Raw genomic sequence first — 16,480 nt, 5'->3', positions numbered from 1 at the left:
GACCAGCTGGGCCAGAATTGATCCCAAGATTCAGATTCATAATGTAGTAGATTATCCTACGGAAAGATGTTCTATAATCCAGCGGTCTAGGAAGAAAGGGTGGCACATTTGCAAGCAGGAATGGAGTCGTGTCAAGAAAGTTTAGCAATAGCTTCCTGGGATGCTGAGTATTTGATTAGGATGCTCATTCCTGTCTTGGAGTGTTGCGTTTCATGCCTACCTTCCCTCCTGTCTCTAGTTTCCTGCTAATGCACCCAGAACTAATGGGTCAAATAATTGAATTCTTGCCACTTAATGTGGGAGACCTGGATTCAATTCTTGTAGCTCCATTTGGTCTCAGCCCTCGCTGTTGCAGGTGTTTGCTGTTTGAGAGAACCAATGAGAGTGCGTGAATACTCACTCTTTCTTGTGTTCTTTCTTGCCATGTCTCTGCCTAGCAAATAAATGCATGATAAAACCTAAAATTTCCTACTGGTTTCTGGACATTTCTGTTATTTGAATGAAATAGCAAAGCCAGTCTACAGTCTGCAGGTGAAAATAGGCTGTTGGCAACAGCGACACCTGATAACCACATTCTGAAGCTTCCGAAAAGAGGCTCCCAAAGTCCTGTTTTCTTTCTCTGGTGCCCTCTGAGAGTACCCAGGGAGAAGCAGGTGTAGGCGTCTCCGGCAGCACAGGGTTGCAGCTGCAGAGTGGCAGCGACAGAGGGCAGTGGGGGCTTCACAAAGAGACAAGCGACTTCTCTCATTTAATTCCTAAAGGATTATTTCTATCCTCCAGTGTCACCTATGTTATTCTTTTAATTCCTTGTTAAATTGCAGATACATTGATCTCTTAGTAGTAATGAGAAAGAGTTACTTTTGTATTCCAGCAGTGATAATACAACTTATGCCTTCAAGTATGGAGAACTGATTTCTGTTTCTTTTAAAGCGTATATCACTCCGGAAGGAAGAAGATGGAAAAGCCAAACCTAAACAAAGTAAGGATGATGTGAGGGAACGCATCATCCGGCGGGCAGCCCTGGAGTTCGAGGACGGCATGTATGGTATCCTTTCTCCGAGATGGGCAGAGAAGTAGCCCATGCTCACTCTGCATTCATCAGGTCGCTCAGCTCCTGAACAGTGATTTATCTTTGGTCCTTGGCAACTTCTGAAGCAATTGATCACTTGCTTATAAAAAGTGGCATATAGCTTAAAGTAGCATGATTTATGAAATTAGGGTTATACTATTTGCATTCTGGAAGTAAAATGGTCACCCAAAACTCACTTTACTATTTTCTAATACACATTTGACAGTTAGCTAGAGGTTTTTGGGAAAAGAAGTTGCCTAAGATAAGAGTTCCAGATCTTGGAACTACTAATCATAACCAGTGCTATTTATTCTGACATCTCCACAGTCCTTGAAACATAAGATCCAACTTCTTTAACCACTCTCTTCTTCCTTTGATAATAATCTTATGAATGCACTCTTTTATGTCTAAGGGTATTCAATGAATGAGTCAAATTCTGCATTCTATACTTTGTCAAAAAAGAGGACAATGCTAGAACGGTTAGTGTTTCGGTTTTGAATGCATTTAAATAACAAACTGCCATTTTGTTACTTTTCAGTACACCAGACCTTTACCTATGCTTGCATAATGTAACTGGCACACAAGTGACATATGACAGATTTAATATTTGTTGAATGATGGACAGGATGAACTAAAAATATAACCAGTGGCTCCATTCTGGGAGCTTTGTTAGCCCATGCATGTCAGCTTTCTCTGCCTAGTACAGGACTAACTAAAAAAATATTAGAGAGCTGAGAAAACAGTAGCGTATAATGAAAGAGTTGAACTACAAGGCTTCTAATTTTAGTTGTTCACACATGAAAATACTTATCATGCAATTAGTGTTCATATGCTCTCTGTGCATCACTGATAAATTATGTATAAATAATACTATGCTAGATGTGGTTTGCTAGGAGGTAGATGGTATAGCTATGATCATGGCTTTGTAGACTTATCTGGGTGAAGAAAAGTGACCTGAGTTATTGAGTTGCCCTGCTCATCTTTGCAGTTTATGATGGGGCAGTGTTTATAACTGTCTTGATTCATAGAGATTTCACTCTTACTGGACTCTCATCAAAGTGCCATTTGGATATGATCAAAAAACCTTTTTTTTTTTAATTTAAAAATGGGGCTAGTGCATCCCATATGGAACCAGTGTTAGAGTCTTGGCTTTCGTACTTGCAGTTCAGCTCCTTGCTTATAGCCTGGGAGAGCAAGAAGATGCCCAAGACCTTAGGCTCCTGCATTCATGAGGGAGACCCAGAAGAAACTCCTGGCTTCAGCCTGGCTCAGCTCTGGCTGTTGCAGCCATGAACCAGTAGATGGAAGATTCCTTCCCTCCCACCATGTCTTTCAAGTAAAAATAAATGGATACTAAAAATAGTATCCCCTTTTGAAATACTTTAGATCATCTTTATTCTTATGGTAGCAAAAATAATTTTACACCAAAATAAAGCTATGTTTTGTAACAAATCACTCATAATATATCCTACATGCTGAGCACGTTAATGAAAATAAAATCTGTCATTTTTGTTAAAATGACCTCTTAGCTAGCTTCTGAAACCATCACTTTGATATCTGTGAGAAAGTAGATTGATGTTACTGAAAAAGCTGTGACTAGTTGGACATTTGAGAAATTACAAAATAGTGTGTTGAGGCGAATTAAAGATCTTTTATTTTTATATTCAAAACAAGTGCCCTTAAATAATTCTTCTGTTCATATTTCTATATGTAGAGGTTTACAGTATAATCTCTCCACGTTTTGTGTTTTGGGCCTTAATGTCTATATTTTTATAGCTAACCTGGGTATAGGAATCCCTCTTCTGGCCAGCAACTTTATCAGCCCAAATATGACAGTTCATCTTCAAACTGAAAATGGAGTCCTGGGTTTGGTAAGATGGCAGTGATTATTTATAGTTTGCCAAGTTATAAATATCTCTATTTTTGTTATTTCTTAATATATTGTAACTGCTAAATCAGTGAAAATTGTAAATGTGATGTGTATCTCCTATTTAAAATGTAAATAATAGGGAACAAGTGCTTAGTCTGGTAGTGAAGATTTCCATATTCTACATCGGAGTGATTGCCGGCTCCAGTTCATGGACTCTGACTTTAACCTTGAGGTGATTGCTGGCTCCTGTTCATGGGCCCCAGCTTTGACCTTAGGGTGATTGCTGGCTCCAGTTCATGGACTCTGGCTTTAACCTTGGGGTGATTGCTGGCTCCAGTTCATTTACTCTGGCTTTGACCTTAGGGTGATTGCTGTCTCCAGTTCATGGACCCTGGCTTTGACCAGTACAGACACCAGGGGGCGGTGGTGATGACACCCTTGCTTGAGTCACTGTTACTCTCAGCAGAGGCGTGGTTCACGTTCCCAGCCTCCAGCTGCTGGCTCTGACTCTATCTCAGCTCCAGGTTAATCAGCGATTTGCCTAGGCAGTTTGTGTAGCACTGAGTAATCAATATGAGAAACAGAGCTGTAAAAACATTGGAATTATTTTTAAAAGGTTCCCCTTAGGTCCTTGAGTGATAACTTCTTAGGGTCTTAGGGAAATTATTTATATTACCATTTTACTAATTGGAGGTATCCTGTATCTGACAGGGTCCATATCCATTGAAACATGAAGTTGATGCAGATCTAATCAATGCAGGTAAACACACTGTTGTGTGTGTGTGTGTTGTGTGTGTGTGTGTGTTTATTTCCCTTTGCTGTAACTTTAATCCTGAGCTTTATCATACTATGGACTTGGAATAAATTCCCATGTTTTTCCTGGAGAATGTTCATTTATTGAGAAGGCAGGTAAACTTTTCTGGTCCTTCTCTGGAGTCTCTTCGCTTTGGGGATGTCTTAGATGAAGTGAGGAAGGACAGGTGAGGGCATGTTCAATAGCAAAGTTTTAAACAAATAGGCAACATTCTCAAATGGGGGTAATTAAGGGGAATTAAAGAAAAAGACAATTTACAAGGATTTAGAAGGGCAAAGGGAAACCAAGGCAGATTGGTGAAGTTCACAGTCATTAAGCAGCAGTGGTAGGAAGGTATGTAACAGGACTGCAGACTGGGAGAGAAACATCACTGTCCTGCCATATCCCAAGTGGGACGAGGGCAGCCTCTGTTGGGTCTCCTGCTTGTGCCTTGCTTTGCCCAATCCCAGCTGGAAACAGGACAGCCTTGTCGGGATGGAGAAGGTAGGGGGAGGACTCACTATAGCAAAAAGGACCGATCTGCCACTCTAGAGTTTTGATGGTAGTTGGTACTTGCTGCCCTGTAGTCCTCACTGGGAGTGGGGATTGGGAGAATATCCTCCAAGGATGCTTAAAGGAGTCCTCTGGTGCTAAGAACATCCCGGTGACGCGAACTGAGGACCATAACTTTTTCCTCTTCTTTGTTCCTGTGCTCATTAGCTTTGCCTTGTATTGTGACTTTAAATAACTGGAGTTCATGCAAAGGATCTTCAGAAAGTTCACCAAAAATGTATATTATGAAAAAAGTGTGAATGGGTTTCTGTTTTTTTTTTTTTTCTTTTTGGCCCCAGTTTATACTTCCTTTTAAGTTCATTCTTCTATGAGCTTCTTAAAGGTATCCATGTAGACTCACATATCAGTAACCTCAGGGAGGAAGAACAGATTAAGCCTTTTAACTCTCATGGCTGTTTGCGCTTCAGCCAACCCTATCAGCAGGTCTGGGCTATGAATCGTCCTTGGGCTGGGGCTGCTGTGAGAAGCTGATTTTTGTGTTCTGGCCTGATTCTCTGCACCCTGTTACTCTTATTTCTTCTATGCCTACAAACAAATTCTTCCTGTGCACCCCAAAATAGTATGTGTTGATGTCAGAAGTAATAGAAACTGAACATAAAGGCCAGCTGCCAAGTAGAATTGATGTTTGACACTTAGAAATTTTCCAAGTAAAACAGCTTCTGGTTGAATAGTTGAATTAGTTAACACAACTCAACTCTGAAAGGCCCTCTGTGCTAAAGCAGTGACATTTAACCAAGGCTATGATTTAATTGTACCATACCCTTTAGCAATAGTTCATTGATCTGTGAAAAATATTTGCTGCTTGGTTTAATTAATTTATGATATTAGTGAGTTATTTGCAAAATGAATAACTCCATTTTCCAAATTTCAGGCTTGAGTTCATATAACCCACTTTTCCTTGGAAATTAATTTTTTCAGTGACATCATTGAACGGTAGGCATTCCCAATTCTGCTGAGCTTGAAAGCAGCTCAATTCACCAGTTTTATATTTTACCCTTTGAAATATGACATACAACATTAAACTGCTTTTCAAAGCAAGAACGCAGGGGCTGACACACAGTACCACAGTATGTTAAACCTCAGCCTGCAAGTACCAACATCCCATGTTTATTTCCCAGCTGCTCCACTTCTGATCCAACTCTCTGCTTATGGTTTAGGAAAGCAGTGGAGGATGGCCCAAGACATGGCCCTCCTGCACCCCTGTGGGAGACCTGGAAGAAGCTCCTGGCTCCCAGCTTTGGATCAGCGTGGCTCTAGCTGTTGAGGCCATTTGGGGAGTGAGCAAGTAGATGTCAGATATCTCTCCCTGTTTCTATTTCTTCTTTTTCTCTGTAAACTATTCCTTTCAAGTAAAAATAAATAAACCTCAAAAACAAACAGAAAAAAAAAACCCACGCACACACAGGCTATGGTGTGATGATGAGTAAAGCTACTGCCTGAGGCACCAACAATCCTCCTGGGCACCAGTTCGAGGTCTAACTGCTCCACTTCTAATCAGCTCCCTGCTAGAGTGTCTGGGAAAGCAATAGAGGATGGCCCAAGTGCTTGGGTTCCTGCACCCATTGGGAGACTCAGAAAATCTCCCAGCTCCTGATTCTGGACTGGCCCACCTCTTGCCATTGTTTGACAGTCAGAGAGGGAACCAGTGGAGGGAGACTCTCTCTCTGTTTCTCCCTCTTTCTGTAGTACAATGTACTACATTCTAACTCACTTATTGAGGTCTTTTATTGGCATTTTTTTTGATGAATGCTTTGGATTTTCGCAGCTATATAAATTAGAGAGGCTAGAACATTAGCTAATGACTTCCTTAACTTCCCGAATTATCTAAAAGTTTCCTGGAAAGTTACTTCCATTGTTTATTTGTGTTAATTTGATTTTTTTTGTGTGATTTGTGTTGTTTTTTAAGAAATCCTGTTGAATGAATACAAAGAGTTATGTGTTTAGGTATAATTGGTGTATTAAAATTTCAAAATAATTATAGATCTGTTTCCAGGGGTCAGTTTTTCTAAATAGTAGTTTCATAGAAAGATTATAGAAACATGAATTCTGCTTGCAAACCACTAAAAGTAGCTTGAAGACTACTTTTTCAAGTACGTTGTACCATTTGCACTTCAAAAAAACCTTGTCATCCCAATTGAGAAAACTGAAGCCCATAAAAGTAAAGTGACTGTGATCAGCACTGCTGACCTGTCCCCTTTTTCCAAATCCTTGTTGAGAACCCAACTCGTACCAAAATACAATCCTAAGTGATTGAGGCTTAGAGCATTTCAGGGGCCTGATCCTGCAGTAAACCCATGCAGCTGTAGGATTTCCATGTCTTGGGTTTTTGTTTTGGTATTTTTGTGCATTTTGCAACCTTTGTTAGTGTTGTCTTATTTTAATGTGTAAATCATGTTTTAAATGACCGGTTTTCATCTGCTGACCAGTAAACGTTGTCCTGTCATCTATACTTCACAGCCTTGCTGTTGAACAGGTTAGAGGGTGTGTGAGGATGTGATTTTTCATTCACTGGGGACATTCAGTAATGTCTGCAGACATTTCGGATGATCCTGCCTGGGAGAAGGAGTGCTGTTGACATGGAATGGATAGAGGCCAGGAATGCTGGGAAATGACCTGCCATAACTCCCAGCAAGAATTAGTCAGCCCCACTGTCAGTAGTGCCGAGAACGAATCCGGTATGGAGAAACACAGACCTGTAGATTACAGTACAAACAGCACCACATTCCACATCTCTCTGATGATTGAGCCAAGCTTGCCAGCGTTGTCTTTCCCTGAGACCTGCAGGGCTGCCTTTGTCCATCCACACAGGACTAGCCTGATGTGCTGGGGGCATCTCTGAAGATGGCTCGTGTTTTCTTTCCTGCATGCTTTAATTCTGCCCCTCCCAATTTCATTGCCATCTCCTCAAACATACTGTAGCTGTCCTTCAAGTGCCAGTTCAGCTGTCCTCTGACTCATTCTATAGGACGGGATTGCCTTTCGTCTGAGCCCACAGCATGTCGAATGCCCTTCTCGTAAGATCCACCTTTGTGTCTTCATGGTGTTTGGAGGTATTTCTCTCTCTTGCTGCCAAGTTGGATTGGGGCAGTGCTTCTCCAGGTTCCCAGACCCACAGAATGAGTGTCCCTGGGGACTTCTAGCAAAGGAAACTCCCTGGCACCATCACATACCTTCTGCGTAAGAAACCCTGGGAATCAGATGCAGCAGCCTGCATGTTATAATGCCTCCATGTGCTGCTGAATTGATACCAGAGTTAGTGAACCAACAATTGAGTGTAGCTGAATTTTGTTAGTAATGCAGTTCAAGGAACCCACCAGGCCTTCAATCAATATCGAAGGAATGACCTGTGATTAGTCAGAGGACTCAGGAACTGTGAAACTGTTTCTCAAGTATCATAAAGTGGTTCAGATATATACACAGATCAATCCGGAAGAGCCAAATAAGGCAGTCGTCTTTTCTGTTGTTGAATGTTTTATCAATTATGGTTCTGACTTTTTTCTTGATCAGATGTGGATCTTGAATTTGCAAAGCATAGATTAAGCTTTAGAGTTTCTATTTTTTGTTTAAATATTTGGTGTTTAAAAATATTGAAAATTTACTTATCCAAAAATGTACTTTTATAAAGTGCTAGATGGGATTGATAAAGACCTGATATCTTAAAATATATGTGCATATTTTATATTAAAATATTTTGTATTATATATATATGTATGCATTTTAAAAGCAAACAGAGAGAGAGGTCTTTTCTCTTCTGGTTTACTCTTCAAATGGCTGCAACAGTTTGTTCTGGACTAGGCTAAGCTTAAGAGCCAAAAACTCCATCTTGATCTCCCGGGCAGGGGTCAAGTACTCAGGCCGTTGTCCAGTGTCTTCCTAGGCTCCTTAGCAGGGGAGCAGCCAGGAGCTGGACTGCCACACTGACAGGGAACGTCGGCATTCCAAGTAACTTATCATGCTGTGCAACAGTGCTGGCCTCTGATTATTTTTTTTTCTTATGAGACTTATTTTCTGGATTCTTTAATGAAATTAGGCTTCCTTAATTATAGAGGGAGAGCCAAACACTTCCGATTGACCTGAGTTTCCTCTGAGTTGGTAAACAACGCTTATGGGCTGTTATGAGCCAGTAGAGATGCTCCTTTAGAAGGTATTGCAATTTAGTGAAGATTGTTATATTTTCTTCCCTGTGTTTGTTTTGTTTTTGTTCTTCATTGCCTCTCCATCTCACAGCCATGGTGGTAAGGAGATGGTTATGCTGATCACAGAAGTTTATTACAGTAAGATACAGTTTATTGCATGTTTTAAAACATAGAACCCACGCCGGCTGGCCATGTGTCCTCACTGTGTGAAGCAGTTACTGGGTCTCTAGAGGAGCAATGGCATTTGTTTCTTTCATCAGTGGGTTTAGAGAGGATTAATAACACCGACAGTAACAAATGCTAATGTGTTTGAAGCCCTTTCTGTCTACCAGGCACAGGAGGCGTAAAGGCTTTACATGTGTTCTCTAACTTTATTCTCCGTGTCTTCCGTGCTGTCTAAACACCCTGTGAAAAATATTTGCCAAAGCTTTTTCACTTAAAAATGTGAACATGTTTCCATGATTTAGGATCAAATTCCTCCAGAGAATAAACAGTTCAGCAACCTATATATAGGTTTACTCTCTCTTCATTCTTGACCTCCGATGGTGGGAAATACTGATGGGCGGGCAAGCTTCCAAGGAGGGCAAGCAGAGCAGGGTCTAGCTGTGTTTACTTACGGACCAGTCACATGATTTCTCAGCCTTTTGGGATGGGAGTTTTTTCTCTAGGTGAATCTTGGCTACTACTTTTCTTCCCTGTTCTTTCCTTTTTTTGATATGTGCTGAAACCTTGTGGCTAAGCATGTTCTCCCTTAGTTGACTTATCTTTGACTAATTGGCGTGTGAGTGCTTTTCTGGTTGAGACCAGAAGCTGTTCCTGGGCAGCTAATGCCCTTGAACAGAGGAAATAGTTGGCAAGATGAGAGCAGCTTTGATGGGAGTCAGGTGATATTACTGTGTAGTCACTGGATGACCTTGAAAATCTTTCTTAGCTCTCGGCTTCTATAATGGAATGTAAATTTTGGGCAGGGTGTCTTTCAAGAGCACCTCTTGAAATTAACATTAAGTATCTTGGCCATTATCACCATCTTATTCATTGATTTCATCAAGGCCTTACAGTTTAAACATTTATTTGGCAAGAAGAGAGAGAGAGAGAGAAGGGAGAGAAAAGGGAGGAAGAGGAAAGGAGAGAAAGCTCCTGTTTGTTATTTTGATTTCAAAAGTCAGTAGTTGGTGATCCCAAGCTGGGGGTTGAAGATGAAATCCTGGAATGCAATCCAGATTGTTGACATGTGCGGCAGGAAGCAGTGCTTGCTTCCTCCCAGGGTGCACGTTAGCAGGAAGCTGGAACCAGGAGCAGAGCTGGGACTGGAACCTGGGCACTCTGCTATGGGACATGACTAGACTAAAGCCGTGCTTCCTGTTGTGTGAGTAGGAGCTTATAGGAGCAAGAGGGTAATGATGTATGGTAGGGAAACTCTCAAGCTAACACCACTAAGGAATTAGGTGGGACCTTTCTATATGATTTGTTGATCTTTATTTTGATTTTATACACCATCTATTGGAGTACAATGAACAAATTTATATACAGCCAAGGTATACATGTTGAGTTGATGTATTTGTATTTTATGAAGTTATTAGCATAACCAAGTCAAATGCATATTCATCACTTACCAGTTTAAGTGTACAAGATGGTATTTTAAGCTATATCTACCATGCTGTACATTAACTCCTCAGAACAATTTCATCTTATAACTGTTAAGTTTTAAATAGACTTAAGAAAATGAATGAGAGCATTTCCTGTGTCAATCCTCTCAAAATGGCATTTCTTCATAAGTTCCTGTGAATTCTACCAGCTCTCTGCTCTATTGACTTACAGGAGCACTGGCTCCTGACAGGTGTCATTCCACCCTGCCTTCCTCCTGATTCCGTGTAGTGTTTAGCAGTGGCTTGTGAAGGGAATGGGGATGGCAGGGGCTGGGGTACAATAGGCAATAGAGGTTGCATTGCTTCTAGAGAATTTCCAAACAGTAAAAGTTCATCTGTTATCACTAGGCAGGGACAGTGGTGAACAATGCCAGTGGCAAAATATTCCTCATAATAGGGTGGGCAATTTCCCCTCCTGTTTACCACTCCTTGTGGCCTGGCCTTTTGGCCCAGGGATCTTAACCGTTTGGAGTCAGAGAAGGTGCTCTGTCCCCCATGATGCTCTTAGCAAGCTAATAGCTTTCCTTTCTTTTGTGTGTTTAGGCAAGGAAACAGTCACTGTTCTTCCAGGAGCCTCTTTTTTCTCCAGCGATGAATCATTTGCAATGATTAGAGGGTATGTAATAACGGAGCCCCCTGTTTCACACAGTGCTGAAGGAGCTGAGTCATCCCTTAAGTGCGCTCACAGGGCTCTAAACGCAGCCGCCGTTTCCCGCAGGAAACGATCACAGGTTTCTTTGGCTTCAGGAAGGTGTGGGATTATTCATGCTGCATGTTGGACGTCGACATGTCCAGCCCACTATTAGGAAAAGAATTCTTCAAATGCAGTATATACCCTGATGCCAACCAGACTGAAGGAAATATATCTAGGGTCCCATCTGAGGATTCTGACATTTTCATCAAATTGTGTGCTCACTTTTAACTGGTGTTCTCAAATCACATCTCATGTGCCCTCATGGGGGAAACAGGCTCAGCTGTGTACACTTGTTCGTTTGTTTTGGGGACAGTAGAGGCTGAACTGTTTAATAAAGAATCGTTATTTTATTGCATTGGCTTAGAGCTGATCTATCTGGAAATTAGTTACAAGAGAAAGATAAAGGATTTGGGGGAGAAAAAATGATTGAAACTACTGTCCGTGTCAAGTAAAAGGGACAGAAAGCTTGTGACATTTGCTTTAGGAGTCTTCTTTTTTTCGTTCTCAGCGGCCACATCGATCTAACCATGCTAGGAGCAATGCAAGTTTCCAAGTATGGTGACCTGGCAAACTGGATGATCCCTGTGAGTAAATGTCCCTTTCTTTTTAATCATGCTTGGATCAATATAATTTTTTTTTAAAAAAACAGGAAAAAAAATCCTGTCATTTCCATATGAGAACACAATGTAATTATGAAATACTTTAATATGCACTTTAAAATTTTGATCAAGTTTTAATCAAGCAAGAACCGAGAAGTGTTCTGCTTTGCAAGTTTAATACATGGTTGGGACTAAAAACAGACAAAATCAAGGCAAAATAATACGTTCCTAAGAAAGTTGAGAAAGGCAAAACCATAAAAGGATTAATTATACTCTGATGAAAGTAAGAAATACAAATGTTTATTATTGTAATTACCGTTTTAAACTAACTAGAAAAAACTGAGTTCATTAACCTTATGTTCATTCTATTATTTTCCTGTTCACAGTGCTTAAAGTTCTCTCTTGATTGTGTACCCCCCACCCCCAAATAATCACATTGTCTTCTGTTGTGGAATGCCAGACCTGTGACAATTAAACATTCTTATGAAATGCAAATCGTTATCGTTTAATAATGACCTGAGTCGAGGAAAACACCTCTTACAATCAGCCTTGGGAAAAGGACTATAATCAGTAGCTTAATCCACGAGTGTGCTCATTATGTTCCAGGCTGCTGCATTTTGAATCTGTATGTAAAAAAAAAAACCCAAAACAGTGGGTGTGTACCTACGATCATGAGCTCAGTTTGGCTGTTTCTCCAGGTTATTGCTTTTTTGAGGCATTTGTTTATTTCTAATGTGAAAATGAGAAAGAGAAAGCTTCCAAATGCTGGTTCACTCCTCAAATGCTTGTAAGAGCTGGGGATGAGCCAGGCCGAAGCCAGGAACCTGCAATTCCATCTTCTATGTGGAGAGCAAAATCCCAAGAACTTTGGTTTGAGCTGCAGGCCTCTCAAGCAGCATCTTAACTGCTGTGCCAAATATTTGCCCCCAAGTGATGCTTTTATTTTCGATTTTAAAGAGGTTTACAGTTGTATTTCTAAAGCTTATGCTCCGAGTAATCTTGTCATGTAGCTGAGGTTGGTATCCTATGATGTGACAGGTTTTCTAAAATCTCTGGTTTTTCTTAATAATTTTTGAGCCAGGTGAATTAATATAGTTCACAACCATGTTAGAGACTGGTTAGTTTACCTCTTTTGATCAATACCACATGGAATATTAGTTCAAACTTTCACTAATTATTAAAGCCCTGTCTCTCAAACTTGTGCACATATTGGAATCACTATCTAGTTTTTAAAAAATATTAATGCCTGGGTTCCAACTGCAGAATTTCAGTTTAATTGTTCTTGGATGTAGGATGCGTATTGGAATCACACAGCTGATTCCAGTATGTGACCAAGGTTGGATATATTAAAGAAGAATCACCGTACATATTTAAAATGTAAGGGAGAAAACGTAATAGAACCATTATAATTAAAAACTCATAAAATCTGAATTACATCGTTATTTTAGTTTTTAAAATATTCTGATTCACCTATAGTTGTAAGGGTTGGCAACTCCTGGAGATCTCTAAGAAATCAGGATGGCCTCCCATGCTTTATAAAGTGATATGGACAAGTTATAAGATGCTTATTAGTACAAGAAATCAGAGTATACTTCCACTTTCAGGTTTTGCAAAAAGGATTTTAGGGGCAGGAGGAAGAAGATGAGATCACGTTTAGGCCTTTTGACTTAGATCAAGTGCAGGAAGGGAGAGCAAAGCAACTCCTGCATTTTAGCCTTGACTTTACAATAACCAGGGTGTGACTTTGAATGTATCGCCATGTCTTTGGGTTGTGGTGTTACCTCTAAAATAGGGACTCGACATAATGACCTTCAGTTCCATTCTTGTTGTTGCAGAAGATACAATGACACCTTTTTTTTTAATGGCTGCGTGGTATGGCATTGTGTATATCACAGATTGATATAGTTTTTATATATTAGCATTTTTAAAGAATAAGAAAAAGAAAATTTGAGACTACATGGTTTCAGGGGTGCTGTCTAACTCTGGTAGTTTAGTGGTTAAGGTCATGGGCTCTGCAGTGAGATACAGAGGCTGAAATCCCGTTTCATTTATTTGCTAGCAGTGTGACTTGAGCCCGTTGCCTTCTTTTTCTTATCAGTAAAATGGAAATGTAAGAGTGTCTACTATTTAGAACCATGGTCAGAAGTAAATAAAATAATGCATACCAAGTACATAGTGCAGGATGGCTTCAGAGTGAAGACCAGAAGGTTTATTTTGGAAAAGAACTGGTTTGAATTTTAGCTCTACCCCTTATAATTTATCTGATGCAGAGTGTGTTTCTGCTAGGATTAAGTGAACACTTCATGTGTTCCATAAACAGAAATGGTTTTTCTGTTTTCTTGAATGCTTTATTGTTTAACATTAGAGAATATGAGGGTACTTCAAAAAGGTCATGCAGAATAGAATAGATAAATGTGTTTTGGGGCAAAAAAAAATTCTTACATCTCATGCATAGTTTTTACATAATATGTATTTTCTGTACACTTTTTGAAGGATATGCAAGTATTTTGAAAAATTTTTGCACCAAAATGAATCTGTTTAATTTCATTTTTTCCCACTGGTCCTTTGAAATGCCCTTCTGTTTGCCTTAAACTACACTGGGAAGAGCAAGGAGATTATCCAGGAGCCAGAACAACCTGCTTATCCTAAGCTCATATGCAAATGCCAAAAACTGAACCCTTTCAGGATGCATTTCTTGCTCTTATGGGTTACGAATAAGACACAGCCTACTGTCCTTACGCAGTTTCAGCCAGCACTCTTATCTCTCCCAAAGATTTGCGTTGATATACACAAATTAGATACATTTTTATTTTGCGTTTCTGCAGTCAAGAAGCTAAAAAGTTCAGCCTTATGATATCATTTTTCATTTACTTTTATCTTTTGACTGAATTTAGTCATTTTTCAGTGGCTGTGTCAGCACAGTATCACCATTCATTGTGATGATGTTGAGACCAATAACCCTGAAGCCTTTAAGACAAGCAAGTGATATAGATGTGATCTGTCTTACCCTATAATAGCTTCTTACTATGCAGTGTTGATCCTATGGGCAGACTTCTGACATTTTTGCCCAAAGCATCAAACAGGGAAAATATGGCAAAACCTTTATTGGCTCCTTTAAGTTCCTTGCTTGTTGTGATTCTGGTAAAACCCCATGTGAATTCCACAAAGGTGGAGAGCTGTACTGGCTCCTGGATCTACATGCTGGTGCTTTCCAAGGTCTATTTTTGAGCAACAGCTGGCACCGATTATTGATTTAAGAAGCTGAGTAAACATGTGTGATCAGCTCTGAGGATTGTTATGGAAAGCATGAAATAAGCAGCCTACTGGCTAGGGCTGCCATATGTCAGCGGCACAAGAGCCCCACCTTTGTCGAAAAGACTGATAGGAGGCCTTTTTAAGGCAGAGAACAGGTCATTTTGATGTTTGTTTTTCCTTACGTTTTCCATTTCCTTGTGTGAATAAATACAAATGAATACTGCCCAAGTATGTGCCTCATATGAGCACGTCCAACTGATTGTAGGCTTTGAAGAAGGCAAGTGTCCAGTCTAGCCAGTTGTAGAACTAAGAAATGTGTGTTCAAGTTTCAATCTGTTGCAGAAAACATAGTCCACATAGAAAATTCATAGGTACAGATTATGAGATAGGTGAGAGTATAAACTTACATATAATTTTAACATGTTAGTGTTGTGTTTGCTTGATCCCAAGAATCAGGAAAGTACACATCATGACTATGGAAAAAGAACAGGTGGAAACCATGTATGTTATAGCGGGACACTTTTACTCAGTAAATGCCTTTGCCTGCTTGGTGTGATAAAGGAAAGCCGAGGACTTTGGCATGAGGCTTGTGCTTGCATACTGCTTCCTTCACAGATGGTGACAAGGCACATCATCTCCTCACACTGTGCAGATGCTCCTTGAGTTACATAAGGCTATCTAAAACCCGTAAAGGCTTAGATAAAACCCATAAAACCATCACAAGCTGGAAGTACAATAAATCAGAAAACACATTTAGTACCTTAAAAATCCATCATCAACTAAAAAAAAAATTCTGCCAAAAAAGTGTGCTTACTCATTCACAAAATGACAATCATATTTAACGTAGCAAGCTTGTTCCAAGGATAACATTAGTGCATCCATTCAACAGGTATTTAATCAGTCGTACTTTAAGGGTCATAAACTGTTGTAACTTTTTCAGCGATGCACCTGTGGAAAAAAAAATTCACTGCATTTGCGTAGCTGATATTTTAGCAGGGATCATCAGAATGTGGCACATGTACGGAATCTAGCCCATTGCTTGTTTCTTGCAAATAAAGTTTTATTGGAATATAGCCATACTCACTCGCTTACATATGGTTTGTGGCTGTTTTGATATTGCAACAGTAGAGGGGAATGGCTGAAGAAGAGAACAACTCTTCTTTCAAAGTGTCTCCCAAAGTTCCTGTGTTGGAATTGTGACTCCCCATGGGGCAGTATGGTCATGTCTGGAGGGCTCTGCCACATGCATAAATGGGTGAATTATCTCGGGAATGGATTTGCTAAAAAGGATTATGTCTGTCCCTTTCTTTGCTGTGGCTCTTTGGCCTTGTGCCATGAGGTGATGGAGCAAGAAGGAACTCAGTGCCATACCCCGGGAGTTCCAGGTTAAAAAATAAGGCCCCAACCACAGGAATTTCGCTCCAACACTCACATAACACACTCCCACAAGGTCCCAGGACTTAGACAAAGTCTAAAATAGTTCCCACTTTGCCCCTTTGTAGAAAAAGCTTGCCAACTCCTGCCTTACATTATTGATTGGAAACCTACCATTGTTTGTTTGTTTTTTGTAATTGAAGCAAGCAAAGCTCTACATTGCTGTCAAAGCACTATATTTGGTTCAGATGTATTTCATAATTGCATACTCAATGTAATCATCAACATGCTAGGATTTAAATCTTTTCAATATGTTTTCCTTGTTCGCTTCATGTTTCTTTTGTTGTTGTTTGCTTTATTTTGGATCAGTTAACTACTTTTCGTACTCTTATTTTACACTCCTAATTGTCTTAATGATTTAATGATTTCTTTAAGCTGTCTAATATACATACATCATAAGTAATCATGTAT

General features: G+C 40.0%; 1 protein-coding gene across 6 annotated transcripts in view; it reads left to right on the top strand.

Moving 5' to 3' along the window:
- OXCT1 (3-oxoacid CoA-transferase 1) overlaps positions 1–16,480 on the top strand; it is a 122,461-nt gene that overhangs the window by 56,661 nt on the left and 49,320 nt on the right. For all 6 annotated transcript variants that reach the window (XM_040977499.1, XM_040977498.1, XM_040977496.1 and 3 more), the window contains 5 exons: positions 931–1,045; positions 2,846–2,940; positions 3,651–3,699; positions 10,631–10,703; positions 11,290–11,365. In XM_040977499.1, the coding sequence (XP_040833433.1) occupies positions 931–1,045; positions 2,846–2,940; positions 3,651–3,699; positions 10,631–10,703; positions 11,290–11,365 (408 nt within the window). The remainder of the gene's footprint in view (positions 1–930; positions 1,046–2,845; positions 2,941–3,650; positions 3,700–10,630; positions 10,704–11,289; positions 11,366–16,480) is intronic.

This window comes from Ochotona curzoniae, unplaced genomic scaffold, assembly GCF_017591425.1.
Source record: "Ochotona curzoniae isolate NIBS_2020 unplaced genomic scaffold, NIBS_Ocur_1.0 contig_2754, whole genome shotgun sequence".
Taxonomy (NCBI): Eukaryota; Metazoa; Chordata; class Mammalia; order Lagomorpha; family Ochotonidae; genus Ochotona; species Ochotona curzoniae.
Note: the sequence above shows the minus strand (reverse complement) of the source record. Positions and strands in the feature narration are given on the sequence as shown.